This window comes from Anabas testudineus, chromosome 4 (genome assembly GCF_900324465.2).
Source record: "Anabas testudineus chromosome 4, fAnaTes1.2, whole genome shotgun sequence".
Taxonomy (NCBI): Eukaryota; Metazoa; Chordata; class Actinopteri; order Anabantiformes; family Anabantidae; genus Anabas; species Anabas testudineus.
The window spans coordinates 11886610-11901909 of record NC_046613.1 but is presented as its reverse complement, the minus strand read 5'-3'; the positions used below and the strand labels follow the sequence as shown (position 1 = coordinate 11901909).

Here is a 15300-nt window from a genome sequence, read left to right as displayed (position 1 = left end):
GTATTACTAAGCCGACTCTGACAGCAGGTTTACTCCTGACCTATGAGTTTTAAGCACAGAGGTCAAAGTCATTTCCTGTTACAAAGCGATGTGCAGTATGTAATCATGGACAACCTCGTCATTGTTAGAAAGATCATCACATTACTGAAGTCACTGAAATTTTTATATGAGTAAATGAGCATTTGTTTCATCATGCCACTTCAAAATAATGAAAAATCTTTTATTTATAGAGGCAATTTTAACCTGGGAATTTTACAGTAAAGCTCTACTAAACCACTGAAGTGGGGGTGGGTATTGTAATAAACCCGACACTGTCAACACAGGGACAATAAAAAAAAACAAAAAGCTGTCATGCAAAACAAATTAAATACAATAAACTACAAACATCTGAGTTACAGAAATTTTAAGTTGACATTGATATTAAATTTCATCACAGATCTGTGCACACATACACGCTCCAAAGGCATTTTATTACCATTATCCAACAATCACACAAATCAAATACATACTGTGTACAAAAATAAACACTGTTAAAAAAGTCAAGCCTGGATAATCAGAATGTGAATGTTTAATTTAAAAACCTTTACTTGAGCAGGGATATTGTACCAACGGTGTTTTTAAAAGAACAACATTGAAAAGGAACCTTGCACTCTGAACAAATTAATGTCCACTTTAACAACAATGGAAACTTTCACACACTGAAACAGAACATAGAGAAAGAGTGGTGAGGTTAGGTCCATAAACTCAGGCATCTATAAAACATCTGCATTTACAGAAGAGCTCTGACATGACTCCTCACCACATACAGAAGACAGCTGTGTTATACAAACAAGGTAGGTTGGACTGAAAGGTACATACAGGTTGGGAGATCATCACAAAGAAACGAGACCAGAAGAAATTAAGGGGTTCACCAAGATGGATTGCAATCGTGTCAAAAAATGATTCCTGATTTAAAAAAAAAACAAAAAACAAAACAAAACACAAAACAAGATGGTCAAATCCTTTGTGATATGACCTCTTGAAACAGTCCTGTTGTCTTCATACAGATGCACATCAGTAGCGTCGACCAAAGGCTCCACCCTGCATCCCGCTGCCCTGCATGAGCTGGTTCTGTCTGTTCAGAGCTCCGGAGAGGGACTGAGAGGTTCCTGTGTTCATATAGCCTCCACGGCTGATGAGGAAAAAAATGACAGACACAATCAGTCAAATGGTTCAAACTAATGGTGGTGGCTGCTATTGCAAGCTTAAGTTTGCCGATTTCCACCACTCACCCTGGCATTCCTCCACGTGTCATGTGGCTCTGGCCTGGGATAGCACCATCTCTACCTGGAAATGAAAAGGAAAATGATTAGCTTTAAGTAAGGTCACACACTAACTCTAGTTACAGGACATGTTGCATCTCATCACTACTCTTTAAATCCGCTCCAGTCCTACAGTAGGTAAACTACTCTACTTCAAAATATTAACACCTTGCCATGCTCTGTCTCCATCCATCTTCCGCCCGGAGTCCCAGTCTCGACCCCCTTCCCTAAAAAAAAAAAAAAAAGTGTTGTTTTATTACATTTTTGATCAAAGAAAATGTCACCGCTGCTTTTGTTAGCCTGAACTGAAGAAGCCCAGTGCAATTCTCACCTGGGGTTGATGCGCTTGTCATAACCTCCTCCCCAGGAATCTCTGCCATCTCTGCCATGTCTGTCTGACCTGTCTGAGAAGTGCTGTAAGAAGAGTTCAAATACAGTTAAAATACTTACAATCTTGTTTTTAATGCAGTTCCCACAAAATTTAAGCTAAAAAGATTCATGATTTACTGCTATAAAAATGGCACTAAGTATGTTTTTACATGTTCATGAGTGTTATGTTCACCAAGCCAATGACCCTACACACAGTCATGGGAGGATCTGTGCCTCTTACCTGACCATCTCTCTCTGCACCCATGCCACGAGTGTTGTCCCGCCTGTCCATCATCATGTCGTCTTGGTAACGACCCCGGTCTCTGTGGTCGAAGTCTTGATAACGTTCTTGACGACCAAAGTCTGAGCGGCCATAACGATCATCCATGGCCATGCGCTTATCGGGCCAGTCGTCTTTCCTGAGTATAATCAGACAACCAGAATGAATCCACTTCCACTGATCTGCTCAGTAGATTTACACTGTACACACAGAAATACTGAAACTCACTCTAATTAGTGATAAAACAGAGAAGATCCCACATCATTGCTTATTATTTACCTGCCGTCCATGTCATACGGCCTCTTAACGGGTCGTCTTTCCTGTTCGTAGCGCAGCTGCTCCTGCTGTCGTCGCAGCTCCTCGCGTTCCCTCATGATCCTCTCCTGCTCGCGCCGCCTCTCGTACTCTATACGTAGCCTCTCACGCTCCAGGAACTGACGCTCCATACGGTCTGCATCAAGACGTCGTTTCTCTGCCTGGGAAAGAAACCATTCATTAAGACCATCAAAAAATATCCCAAGAAAATATCGGGAGAATGAGAAATGTGAAAATTGTATAAATGTGTAAAGTATAAAGCAGGAATGTGGGCAGAATCACCAATGTAGGAACCCCTGTCAGAGAGCAATTCTCTGTCTGTACCTCCAGCCAGTGTCTCTTTCGCATCAAGTGTTTCCTTTCCTCTTTCTCCCTAAACAGACGGATTCGCTCACGCTCACGATCTGGGCGGTTATCACGGTCCCTGAAAGGAGATAGCAAAAATAAATCAATAAAAATCCAACTAGAAATATTATTCTACAGAAATCAATATGGCACCAGTACTGTCGGTAGAATATAAACAAGAATTTAAAAATCATCATTCATTTCCATGATGCTGTATTAAAGCTCACTGTGGGTCGAGATTGTATCCAACCCACCACTGCATGACCCTTACGTGAATCTGCGTCTCTCCACCTCTCTGATCTCCCGCTCTCGTTGTCTCTGCCTTTCACGCTCTCTCTGCTCCTTGATCTGGTCAAAAGACAGAATGTCTTTTGTCTCCTTGCTGGATGACTTTCGGTCTCGACTTTTAGAGCTCTGCCCAAAGTAGTGGGGGAAGAGTAAGGAAGTTAAACAAAGATCCATAAAGTAAGGGTAACAAACTTCAGTTTTCAAGTTCTCATGCTTGAAGCTAAAGACAAAATTGGAGGGTAAACAGAAGTTAGAAGTTATAGAGACGTAGCTTCACTTACTCGTTCCTTGCTTTTGGTTTTGACACTGATGACAGGCTCTCCCTTGGACTTGTCCATAACCACAGTCCTCTCATTACGTCCTGTGAAAAGGAAACATAATCGATATTGTAAAGGTAAATTCGGAAAATGTTGACTTCCTAAACACAAGCTGGAAATGATGTCATGCGTCTCACCTTTGCCATCTTTTCCTTCTCCCTCAGACTTTTCATCTTTTCCATCAGCCCTATAGAAAATATCAACAGTTTTAAATCTATAGGATTAATAATAACTACTTTAAATAATTAAATGACTGAGTCACTTTTGTCCAATATAGTGGACATGTCTTATTGACTCTTGAGTTGTACACCTCACTTGCTATCATGCAGTCATGATATTTAAAGGCACCCTCAATCTTAACAACCAGCCAGTACTCAAACATGGGACCTTGTGGAAGTGATCTTACTTGGAGTCAGAGGAGTGTCTCCTGTCACTGCTGGATTTCTTGGCGTCATTCTTGTCTGCTGGCTTCTTCCCAGCAGGCTCATTTTTAGCCTACAATGTTAAAATAGGAACACGTTCATTCCCAAGAGCGGGGGGAACAGATTCAACATCACACTAACAATATCACAACTCATCGCATCCCATCTTAGTGTAATCTGCATTCTTGTTATAGTGAAAAACAGTAGTAGATTAATAAGTGCACTATGATGCATCCATGACCTACCCGCTCTACAGAGATCATTCTGCCATGGAGCTCAGTCCTGTGAAGGTGGCTTATACACTTAGTGGCCTCCTCTGTGGAAGACATGGTCACAAAGCCGTAGCATCGAGCTCCAGGGCTCTTAGCATTGGTCACCACCTTTGCTCCAACAACCTGCAAGAAACAGACAAACAGAAGAGAGGAGATAAGCATGAAATGAGAGGAAACATTAAATGATCAATTTTAGACGTATTAGAAATTATCTTTAAAATCTATGCCTAGTGATAATTGCCGAGCAGCAGTTTGGACAGACTAACCTTGCCATATTTGCTGAAGAGGGTCTTCAGATCAGTCGCTCTGGTAGTGGAGGAGAGACCACTGACCCACAGATTCCTGCTTGCTGCAGCACCACTTCCAGCGGCTACACACATACACACTATGAATTAATGAGATTGTATCCACTGAATGTCAAAAGACCAGAAGTAAAAGTAAATCATTCACTAACCCTTTTCATCCTTAGACTCTGACTTGCCATCTTTTTCCTCAGAGCTAGAGACAAAGAAAACAAACTATAAACAAACAGCAGTGACACCATGTGGGATCTTTCTTCACATAGATGTAGTTACTCGTGTTTTATGGTTTCATAAAAATACTGACAGTGATCAGCCCATCATGTACAATAGTGCAGTGTTTTAACAGTGAAAAAAAATGGAACGTCACCTGAGACAATCTACCTCTATTACTTATTAATGAGTAATAAAGTGGAACAGGTGAGAGTAGAGAAACGACAAATGAAAACAGACAAATGCACAGAACGTTTTTACCTCCAAAAGAGCATCCAAATTGTTCTAGCACAAAGGAGCCAATGCAACAGAGATAGCCATTTTGGTTTCTAGTAGACAGAAAGCAACAAACCTCTTTTTCTGATCATCGCCCTCTACAGAGGAGGACCCTTTCACTGTCGAGGCTGAATCCGCAGCAGCTTTCTCTTCTGTCTTCTCATCCTCCTCAACCTTCTTAGACCCCAATTCTGAATCAACAGTTTCACCCACAGTGCCCCGTTCGCTTACACTAACAGCCTGCGAGCTTTTGTTTTCAGTGTCAAATGTCTCTTCTGGGACAGAAGTGTCCCCAACCTCTTTGGTGTCACTCTCCACAACATCTCTGCCGCTCTCCAAATCTCCAGAGGTGGCCTTGTCGGACTTGGCACCAGTGTCGGACACATTGTCTTCCCCTCCGGCGGTGGCAGCTTGTTCTTCTTCAGGACTCGCCTCGTGGCTCTGGTGGTGATCTTCGTTAAGTGGCTCAGATAAACAAGACCCGGCTACTTTGTCATTTTCTACGGATTTAACAGGAATAGAATGGCACAGAGTTTAATCACTTCTGAAACACAGCAATGGTTAACGAGGAACTGGCAAGGCCTGGATTAGGAACGTCATGACCACTGGCCTGTGCTCTTAGAACTATAAATTAAAACGATGATGTAGACCCTAGTAAGAGACTGGAAGAAAACCCAAAGGCTGGAGGACAACCAAGCAACTAGTGCGACTAACACTTCACTCTGTTCACCTGATCCAAAGCAGACCAAGAGTTTGGTGCTGAAGAAAGCCACAAGATCAGCAATGCAGCAGTAGAGGCTCGCTGCAGTCCATCTTCTTTCAGCCTTTGACTTTTCCAGTGTCCATTTGTTTTGACCGGAACTTCATCTCAAGTCCAGCAGCTTCACATCCAGCTGATTTCAGAGTAAGTGTCTTTTAAATGTTTTAACAGTCAGTGAGTCTTGACGAATCTTTGTCTTGATCTTCATGTGGCAACCTAGAAACACTGCAATCACCTGCAACAGCTCAAATCTCCCTGACCATTTACTTGAATTGCTGTCAGTGTGCATCAAATTGTTAACCCCATTTCTTTTACTCCTGCAAAAATGTCACTGGTAACTTGACCAATAACAACTGACATTATTAACCATGGTTAACCAAATTTCAACACGAAGTCAGCAATTTCCTTTGGACTTCCAGTCTCCCCTCCTAATTAAAGTGTTTGCATTCCAAGATCAACACTGCAAAAAAAACAAAAACCAAAAAAGAAAAAAAAAAAAAAAGCCTCCACCTTTTTATGAATCATTTTCTACAGTACCTGTTCCTTCTTTCACATCATCAGCGTCTGGATCCTGACCCTAAAACAGTAAACAACATATTTAAGAAACCTAATTGCGATACTTTTGGGATTTGCGATGTTTAAACGTGTTGTGAAACATACCATATTGATTGATGAGCAGGTAAAATATTCACCCTTTTCCACCTCGGAATCATACATCTGTTACAACACATAAAGTAAAAAAAGTTAGTAGCCTGCCAGTTTACAAGATAAGCAATCGAGGTTCTGGGCTCGTCTCTCACCTCTGGATCTTTGGCTTCATCTTCTGATTCCAAAGCCCTGCTGTCATGTTCTTCATTCATCATTTCATCTTCATATTCCTCGTCGTGAAAATTCTCCATGTCATCCTCATCGTCCTCGGCTGGCATTCCATTGTCATTTTCGGTTTCGTCCAGGACATTCATGTCGAGAATGTCCATGTCCTGCATGTTCTCGTGATCTTCCTGAAGATCCTCCTAACAGGATAATCCCAGAGTAACATCCTAAGACTTAGCAACAACGTTTTACAGCCCTTACACAAGTGAAATTAATTCATCTTTCTAGAAACTCACATGACCATCATGGGAATCCTCCTCAATGGTGCTGTCCTCTGGTTCATCATTCTCTTGTCTGGCATCTACAGAAAAAAACGCTTGTTTAGGCAAGTAGTATTGAATCATTTGTATGATGTGCCCTAGGCACCTAAGGTTGTACCAAGAATTCTTCAGTATAACAAGAAGGGGGACATAATATCATCATTAAACATATCTGTTCATAGTACGTGATAAATATAATCTGTCAAATTCAGATAACAGCCATAATTTACTATAATTATGTGAAACCATAATTTACGCTTTGCCTTAATGCAGGACGTGCACAGGCACGAAATAGCGCCAGACCTGGCTTCATGACACATCCGGTAAGGACAAGCATGTCCAGTATGGTTTATTTTGACAGAAACGACTGCAGCAGACCATGTGCTGCAGTTTAAAGCTGGCTCGTCCATGCAAACGTTACCTTTAGCAGCCCGTTTGGGGGTGAGGTTAACTTTCTTTGAGGTCGCTTCCGGAGCAACAATAATCTCATCGGGATTTCCACCCTCCTCCTCGATTGCCTGTTTGTGCAGAGTAAACATGACCTTATAAAGTGTAACGTTACAAACAACAGGGACTTGAAATAAACCGGCGTCAAGTAAGAGGAAAAAAAAAAGAGCAACGAAAATTAAATCATTGGCACAAACGCAGCGGAGCTAACGGGTAACGTTAGCACCGAGATCAGGTCAATGGGTTTCGTAACGTTAAGCTAGCTAGCTAACGCAGATACAAGACTTCATTGCATTATGTTAGACAGAACCACAACAAACAAAACAGCAATGTTATGTTGCAGTTATGTGCCAAGTCGTTTAATCACAGCAAGGTTATAAGACCTTTTTCAGACGCTCCGACAGCACGCTCTTGACGCCCGTCGTGTCCAGGTTTCGTTTCTTCAGCTCGGCCTTCAGGTCGATAACTCTCAGCTCCGAGAGCTTGCGAACCTCTGCGCCCTCCGGGACCTCCACATCTGCTGATAGATCAGCCATAGTTTTGTTCGTTAAAGCACCTCTTCAATGTGAACGTATCGTTCTGTGCACTTTAGTTATTGAGGATACACCACGACTGTAACCAGCTGCTTTGCACAAACTGCTGCAAAATGGAGACCGCGGAGAGCCGGTGACATCACAACGCATGCGCAGTACAGTTGTAGTGCAGAGACCAGCACAGGGGAAAATGTTTATATTTATAAGAGAAGTATTAAATACATAAGAAACAAAATCAACACATTCAGTGATGGGAAAGTAAGTATTTTACGACTGGACAAATGCACAAGTGATAGTGAAGTAACCTAAAAGCTAAATACATCCACAGGTTATATCATTTCTTCCCTTTCACAACCTGGAGCTTGACCTGCAGTTTAATTAGTTGTGTATTTAATCGTCAGACATTATAATGCATTCATTTCGTACAAAAATGTTTTTAAAATGTTACATAAAAAATAATGCATACGTAAGACAGACCACCAAGCACCTAGACCTTGATCAGCTTTACTGAAATGGCAATTTTCGGAAGTTCTGTGTTATTGTTTAGCCCTACTGCTGATTTATTAGTGTGTAATGGTCAAATCAGGTATCAGGCCTAGTAAGAGTGAAAGTTGCACATTTCACTAAATTTGTAGTTGGAGTCATTGGAGGGTAAGTGTTTGCTGGCAACAAGTGGTTTAGGGGCATCAGTTAATTCAGGACTGTCAGTCTCCTCTGGTATGTTGACACCCCTGGATGAAGATGGAGAATCAGTGGTGGAAACTTCTCGGCCAGTTTTTGCATTATAAGACCATGTATTTGAGGGTGACGCAGCAGAGTTGAAGCCCTCAGTAAAGTAGGAGCACTCAGGAACATTGAAGGAGCTGAGACTGACGGATGAGGAGGCAGACCAGGCACGAGCTTGTCGTGGTTCATGGAGGTTGAGTTTGGAGACGAGTGGTTTTCCAACTGTTACTGGCTGCCTTTCCTGTACCTCTTCATCCATGTTGGAATAGGTGTAATGAAGGCAAACGGTAAATGTGAGGTCCCCCTGATAAGACAGTGAGAAGGAGATTGTGGTTTTTAGGTTTACAGAAAAAAAATGCTAAGCCAATAATTAATGTAAGACTACAATTATTATGCAATTAAATGTGGCAACAACATTTAATTGATAACTGTAAGCAGGGTCACCAGAGTGCACATACACATTTCTCGGGTTTCCCATAGGAAAGAATAGAGCAACTCATTCTAAAAATAATGACAAGGTCCTGACCCTGAGCCTCTGCAGGCTGCGGATGCGTGTGTAAAGACTGGGGACCTCAGGTGAAGGAAGATTGTCCTTGATCAATAACAAACTGCCTGCTTCAATCAGAGTCTCCTGGTTGCTCCTCTTCAAATCAATGTCCACACCCTGCCAAAAAGAAAACATGGAACACACTTTGAAGGTTCATATACAGTAGTAGTTAAATTAGATTTTTTTTTGTGTGCTTCTAGCACTCACAATAACAAATGAATTTCTGCTTAAATATATAGTGTATCATGATACAATGAGGAATTATAGGTCACAAGCATGCATAAGTGTGTCTCTAAAATCTCAAATCTACATAAGTAATATCAACTATCAAACCTCAGGGAAGTCAGTAAGCTGAGCGGAGCAGGACACTATTTCTTTGGGCTTCTCGAGTATCCGAGTGTAGATGACCATGACGTTGGAGAACTCAGCAGCAAAACCAAGCTGAACCGTCACACCGCAGTCAAACTGTAGGCAATGGCTCTTGGGTAGGACTATGAAGAAATTTGAATTAGGCATAATTTACTCTAACGAAATCAAATAATCCACCAACATGGTAATGACTTTTGCGTATTTCATCATAAGAGATAGAGTACCATGAGCAACAGCCCACTGCAGGTTGCGAGCTGAGTAGGAAGCAGAACATTCAGAGATCTGTATCTGGTCGGTGAGAGAGCGTCTTTCAGACAGATTACTGCGGAGCTCCAGAGCCTGCCTCCCGCGTGTGATTGCACAACGACCCATGTCTGGAAAAAGTTTTAAATGCACAGCTTGCATTAATTCAATCTGTTACATTATTATTATTATTATTGAAGAATAAACTACAAGGTCCTAAATCTCAAACTTGCTAATCTCGCTGCTAAACTGGATAGAACCCAGAGGGTGTTGCTGCAGCATGACTGAGCAGCCAGAACCGCAAACGGCTCTAAACTTTCAAACAATGGAAATTAATACATCATTCTAACCATGATTCACTATTATACTGCAAAATCTTCCCCACTCCAAGTTGGCCTGAAACAGCAACATTAGCAATTCATTCAACGTGAAAACATGAAAACATCGTACGATAGTATAGTAGTATGTCTGGTTTATGAAAAAGTAAATGTTTTTAATGCAGTGATGCCTTTGTTCAGTTTATTTGCTACGAAAATATGGCAACAATAAGCACCAATGCTTTGATACAACAAGGATATTCAACATTGTTTATACAGCAGAAATGTTGACTGCCATAGCAGGAAAAGGTGGAACTAATGACAAGAATGCTGACTCTGTTCCAGTAAACTATGTTAGTGTGCCAATATGCAACAGTTTGTGTTTGAGTTGCAATCTATCATTTCAGATCTAGATTATAATTAAAATTCTGGTATTATACCATACTACAAACAAACAGTTATCTGCTCGACCAGTTGGTTCAAATTCTATTTACGTAGGTGGTTCTATTACATGACGAAAGTGGAGATCTCATATCCTTTTGTGTGCTCTACATACCTTCAGCCACTCTGTCTAGCATGACTGTGACTTTCTCATCTTCACAAACTCGCTTTTTGAGGAAGCTTATGAAGATGCCATTGGACACATCTTCCCTCTTCACTTCATATGCTTCTGCATCTACACATCTAAACACAACGATGTACATGTGAGTGGCAAGACTGCATTTGTTTTGTATTAAACACTGGACTATTTCAAAGATCTCTGATACCAACGTATTTTGAAACTGTATCTGTCAACTTACGTGGCATAGCCAAAAACTATATTTGCTGTCACCTTCAGCAGCCCTGGTTGTACAATGATGTCGTCATGTGGGTTTCTAAAAAAAAACAAAAAAGTTTGACGCACAATATTTACAGCAGATGATTCAAGCTTAACCACAGAAATCCGATTCATCCATTCATTCATTTGATAAATAATCATTTATACAGTACCTTTTGCGACACATGTCCAGCAAGAATACATTGAGCCCAGTCTCCTTCTCCTGCATCTTGGTGAGTATATTCTGTACACACAAACAGTGGTCCGACGTGTAGGAGGTCGGCGCATCAATGGGAACCATGAAACTGTTGCCATAGTTCTCATAACCGTGGCCAGCAAAGTAAAATAGGCCTAGAGAAGGAAGGACAGAGAAGTATTATCAAGTTTGAGGTGTAAAAAATCTGTACAAACATGTGGAAACACAGATGATTGGTTCACATTTCTTTCAGCTTATTTCTGTATTTATAAAAAGTGTTTCTTAGAAAATCAGCACTACATCCATTTATATATTCTTATGTAGTGTGTTAAAATGTATATGAACAGACTATACAGGTGAACAAGAGACAAACCGTAGACTCCTTTGGCAAGCAGCAATAGGAATTCAGTAACAGCACTGTGCATCTCCTGCCAGTTGAGGTCAAGCAGGGAAACCACCTTGAAGTCCATTTGTCTGAGGAGGTTGGTCAACTCATGGACATCAGCAATGGGAGCACACAGCTGAGTGTGGTACTGGTAGTTCATGTTGCCAATCAGAAGAGCAACTTTATCTGTGGCTGTAGAAGATATGACAACAGCAACTTAATAATTTTGTAACATGTAAACCTTGGTCTAGCAAGCACATATTGTAAGTTCAGTATTGATTGGACAAAACTCACCATAGAATTGCTTGGCCAATAGTGGTTGATCGGGTATCTCTTCTTGTGGGTGCTTTCCTGGTCTGATGGTAGACCTGTGGACTTCCTGTGTGTCTGGGAACACCAGAAAAAGAACATTTAAAAATGCGTGACTGCTAACACCCTAATGTTTAATGTCTTAATTAAAATTTTCCCCTACTGGTGCACATTCAAAACAGGAACCACAGTGTGTTGAAATGTTCCAGAGAGAGGAACTAAAATATTACTCTAGTTCTTTTATTCCCTCCTAAATACTGCCTTAGAAAACAACGACTGTAATACCTAGACCACGATAAACTTCAACCCAGGACGCATCAGCGATGGAACTAGGGCCTGTGTAAAAGTGAAAAACAGGAAGTTATTTACTTCACAGTTCAACAATTCTGGTAAACACTGATATTGGTCCTATACAGTAAATATGTAGTGTCAGACTGATTTTTCTCAAAAGGCAAGCATGCAGCGACTAAGTGTGATGACAAGTCTAACAATTATGCATCCAAAGGAATTAGAGAGACTAGGATTTCTATTTAATGGAAGGATCTTCTAAAACTGGAAAGCCTGTTGTCACCATTTTCTGAGATACAAGTTTATTACATTGTTAATCATTTTGAACATCAGACAAGTGTTTGCAAGATTTTCCTAGCAGCTTAGACCATATCTAGATATATTATAATATTAATATTAAATTAATGTAGATCATCAGCATACATTTAAACATGTGTTGCACTACTTGCTTTAATTTAAATTTAAAACCCATCATCTATGTAGATCTTACCAATTGTGACTGTTGCCGTATCACTCCAAGACTCGTGATACAAATTGAATACCTTACATCTGTACTGTCCTCTGTGTGCTGTGGTTACACATGGGACCTACAGAATAAAGCACACATTATCAAGATATCAATATCAACAAGGCAAAAAAATTGCTGCACAGAGACCAAATGACATTGTGTTTTAATGAAAAAAAATACAAATCATTATTTGTAACATTTAAATTCTCATGTTCATGTTCAGACTCTGAGAATACAATTACCTTGAGTAAGCGTGTCTTGTGTTGTGGCATTGGCACCATGTTGTGGTACCATTCATACTGGGCAGGAGGGTTGGCTTCCACTTTGCATTCTAATAACAGAGTGTCACCCTCAGAAACTGCTTGGGACTGAGGCTGATGGATGATACGCAGCCCACTCACTGAGCCTGGAAACAGACTGCTGCTGCAGCCTTACAGTAGATGACAAAGGAGGATTTAGCAGACATAACATGCTATGTCATAAAAAATAAAACAGTAGAAACAGGGGGAAGTAAATGAAGATGCAAGTAGTAGTACCTGGACTGGAACCTGCAGAGTTAACCAAGCTCACATAACTCCACTGGGAGAAAAGGCAGTTTTCACCATGATTGACCCTACAGATGTAGTGACCCTGGTGCACTGGAGACAGTGGACACAAAACCAGCTCTGGTGTACTCCCTGTCTCATCCAAAATCTACAGTAAGAAAATGATCAATGAAATGTACACACAATAATTAATAGGTGGTATTTGATAATTACCAAAAGATTAAGTGAATAGTTCCATTGTCACCACTGAATTAACATCATTATCATGTACAGTTATTGGATTCATATCCAAAAAGGATAGGACCTGAGATATTACTGCTACTTTTTATAATCACATGATCTTTACAGGTTGGACCGACCTCCTCTTTCCCTCTGAACCACTGGTAGCTGAGTCCAGGTGGACCCACAGCTCTGCAGGCCAGTACCACCCTGCCTCCCAACATGGCCTGCTGAGACTGTGGCTGCAGTGTGATCTGAATCATCTCTGTCACTACCAAACACACATGACATCAACAATCATAAGCAGAGACAGGGGACAACACTCATTCAGAACACATTTAGACACGTTTAACAGGTATTTAGTCACCCATTAAACTAAAAAAAAAAACGAACAAAAAAAAAAACTAAAGCCTATTAATATCATTCTTGAGAAGAGCTGATGCAAAACACAATTAGGAAGCTGAATTTGAGATACATTTCCTTCTTTGGGATTACAGCCCAGAGGGTTGAGACAATGACAAGACATATTTACAGGTCCTACTAGTTGCCAGGCTTAACTTTATGACTTATTTACACATAAAAATAACCACCAGAGAAACTGAGGAAAAAATGAATTCATTGCATGTGCTTTTGCTGCAATTGCAAGTCACAATTTTGCTAAAAGGAACATGTCAGCACCTCCAAATTATACTAATACCGGAGTGAAAGTATGTGCTTCCTTCCACATTACATAGAATGTAACAGGGCACAGGTCAAGGGCTAAAACATTACAATAATTTTTAATATCACAGTTTCCACTTTACTTGCAGTGGTGAGATACTGCACAGCTTCCTGGTGGTCCATTTTCCTCAGGCAGTGGAGCAAAAAGTCCAGGGAGCACGATCGATCAGCAAGCCAAGCCAGGAATGTGCGTCCTGAGCTGCCTTGAGGCTTCAACACCTGGAGTGAGCAGCTGGTCAGCTCACTTTCACTGCAGAGAGGGTGTCAATGAGGGAGAGGTGTTAGTTCTAGGAGCCCACTAGTATGGGAGGGGGGACAAAACGTTTGGCATGCCTATTATACATCAAGGATAACCATTATAATATAGGATCAAATATAAATGCAGATAAATTGGTCATTATGTTGGTTTTAAAGGTTTTGAAAATGGTCTCAACAATGTGTTGACCTGCACAAGCCTTTCTCGTGATGCCTTCAATGTCTCACCTGTAGCGGAATTTCGGGTGCTCGGACATCATATTGGCCAGCTGCCTCCATCCGCAGGCGGCGTTGTCCAACATCACAGACAGCCTGTTCAGGGCTTCTTCACTCAGAGCACCCACACTCATTTTCCACTCCTCACCTTCCTGTGTCAACACTCACAAACGCAGTTACCTACCGGACAGACGGGGACAACAAAACTCAAACCTGATGTGCTATGATCTGCCCCTGGTTGGACCTCGACACGTTTAGCTAATCATCCCCTCTAATCAGTGTCTGTTTGGCATTTTGTTCGGGGTGTGACCTACAAAAAGTGGTTTGCGTGTTGAATGAAATCTCCCACTTGTTCGCCTACATGCCGCAAAAACTCACCGGTTGTAAACACAGCTTCGGGGTTTTCCTTGGTGGACTTTATGAAAATGCGCGAACCAGAGGAAAACGTGTAACAGTAAAATGAACCCTGTTGAGGAAAAAGAGAAATATAACAGCAAGTTTTGAAAACGAAACCAGCTAGAAGTTGTATTTGGACCCAACTAAAGCTGCGCCGCCACTTTCCGCTTCCGCCATTCACACCAAGAAGCGTTTTTACCGACGTGCTACCGAGAACCGGGACTTACCGAGTTGGTAGCACGCAGCCCGGCGGCCTGTGATCACATCCAGTGGTGGGGTGAAGGTGCACCGAGTGCCTCTTACAGAAAGGACAAGTGTGATGCATTTCCGTCCCTCATCACTGTCCCAACCTTACATGTCTTTCCCTCGGATGATTAGCTTCTCATTTCGGTTCCTCATTTCTGCCATCCCCGGTGATTTGCATGAAGCGGCGTCATGGCAACGCCAGACACCGGAGCGCAGGAGATGACCAGCCGGACACAGCTGACCTCTAAAAGGTCACTCACAGCTGACCTCTAAAAGGTCACTCACAGCTGACCTCTACTGTATTAGAGAAGTCTAGTATTAGAGAAGCAACACTTTAATTAACACTGACTTTAAAAAAAACAGTCTAGAAAGTGAAGATGGGATTTTCTCTGAAAATCACTGCATCATTTTGTACCAGAACAGGAAGA

At 41.4% G+C, this 15300-nt stretch overlaps 2 protein-coding genes across 6 annotated transcripts; both read right to left on the bottom strand.

Annotated features, from left to right (window-relative positions):
* Window positions 1-292: 292 nt before the first annotated feature.
* safb (scaffold attachment factor B) lies at window positions 293-7705 on the bottom strand. Of its 2 annotated transcripts, none has more exons than XM_026344849.1 (21): window positions 7421-7705; window positions 7012-7108; window positions 6567-6631; window positions 6258-6470; window positions 6118-6174; window positions 5995-6034; window positions 4774-5197; window positions 4364-4407; window positions 4176-4279; window positions 3883-4032; window positions 3622-3710; window positions 3353-3402; window positions 3180-3259; window positions 2882-3024; window positions 2548-2689; window positions 2230-2426; window positions 1912-2089; window positions 1633-1715; window positions 1470-1528; window positions 1272-1326; window positions 293-1171 (listed from the first exon to the last, which is right to left on the bottom strand). In XM_026344849.1, the coding sequence occupies exons 1-21, from the start codon at window positions 7571-7573 to the stop codon at window positions 1054-1056; spliced, it is 2541 nt and encodes an 846-aa protein (XP_026200634.1). In that variant the 5' UTR covers window positions 7574-7705; the 3' UTR covers window positions 293-1053. The 2 variants fall into 2 exon arrangements, with proteins under 2 accessions (XP_026200634.1, XP_026200635.1); XM_026344850.1 differs by having other exon boundaries at window positions 2590-2689.
* Window positions 7706-7750: 45 nt separating this feature from the next.
* On the bottom strand, window positions 7751-15101 carry malt2 (MALT paracaspase 2). Of its 4 annotated transcripts, XM_026346275.1 has the most exons (18): window positions 14854-15101; window positions 14609-14696; window positions 14243-14410; window positions 13843-14009; window positions 13180-13310; window positions 12812-12968; window positions 12518-12705; window positions 12258-12354; window positions 11765-11815; window positions 11465-11557; window positions 11159-11362; window positions 10763-10940; window positions 10573-10647; window positions 10329-10456; window positions 9437-9586; window positions 9177-9334; window positions 8823-8960; window positions 7751-8600 (listed from the first exon to the last, which is right to left on the bottom strand). In XM_026346275.1, exons 3-18 carry the CDS (start codon window positions 14362-14364, stop codon window positions 8166-8168), a joined length of 2472 nt encoding a protein of 823 aa, XP_026202060.1. In that variant the 5' UTR covers window positions 14365-14410; window positions 14609-14696; window positions 14854-15101; the 3' UTR covers window positions 7751-8165. The 4 variants fall into 4 exon arrangements, with proteins under 4 accessions (XP_026202060.1, XP_026202061.1, XP_026202062.1 ...); XM_026346276.1 differs by having other exon boundaries at window positions 14243-14696; XM_026346277.1 differs by lacking the exon at window positions 14854-15101 and having other exon boundaries at window positions 14609-14832.
* Between the last annotated feature and the right edge of the window lie 199 nt (window positions 15102-15300).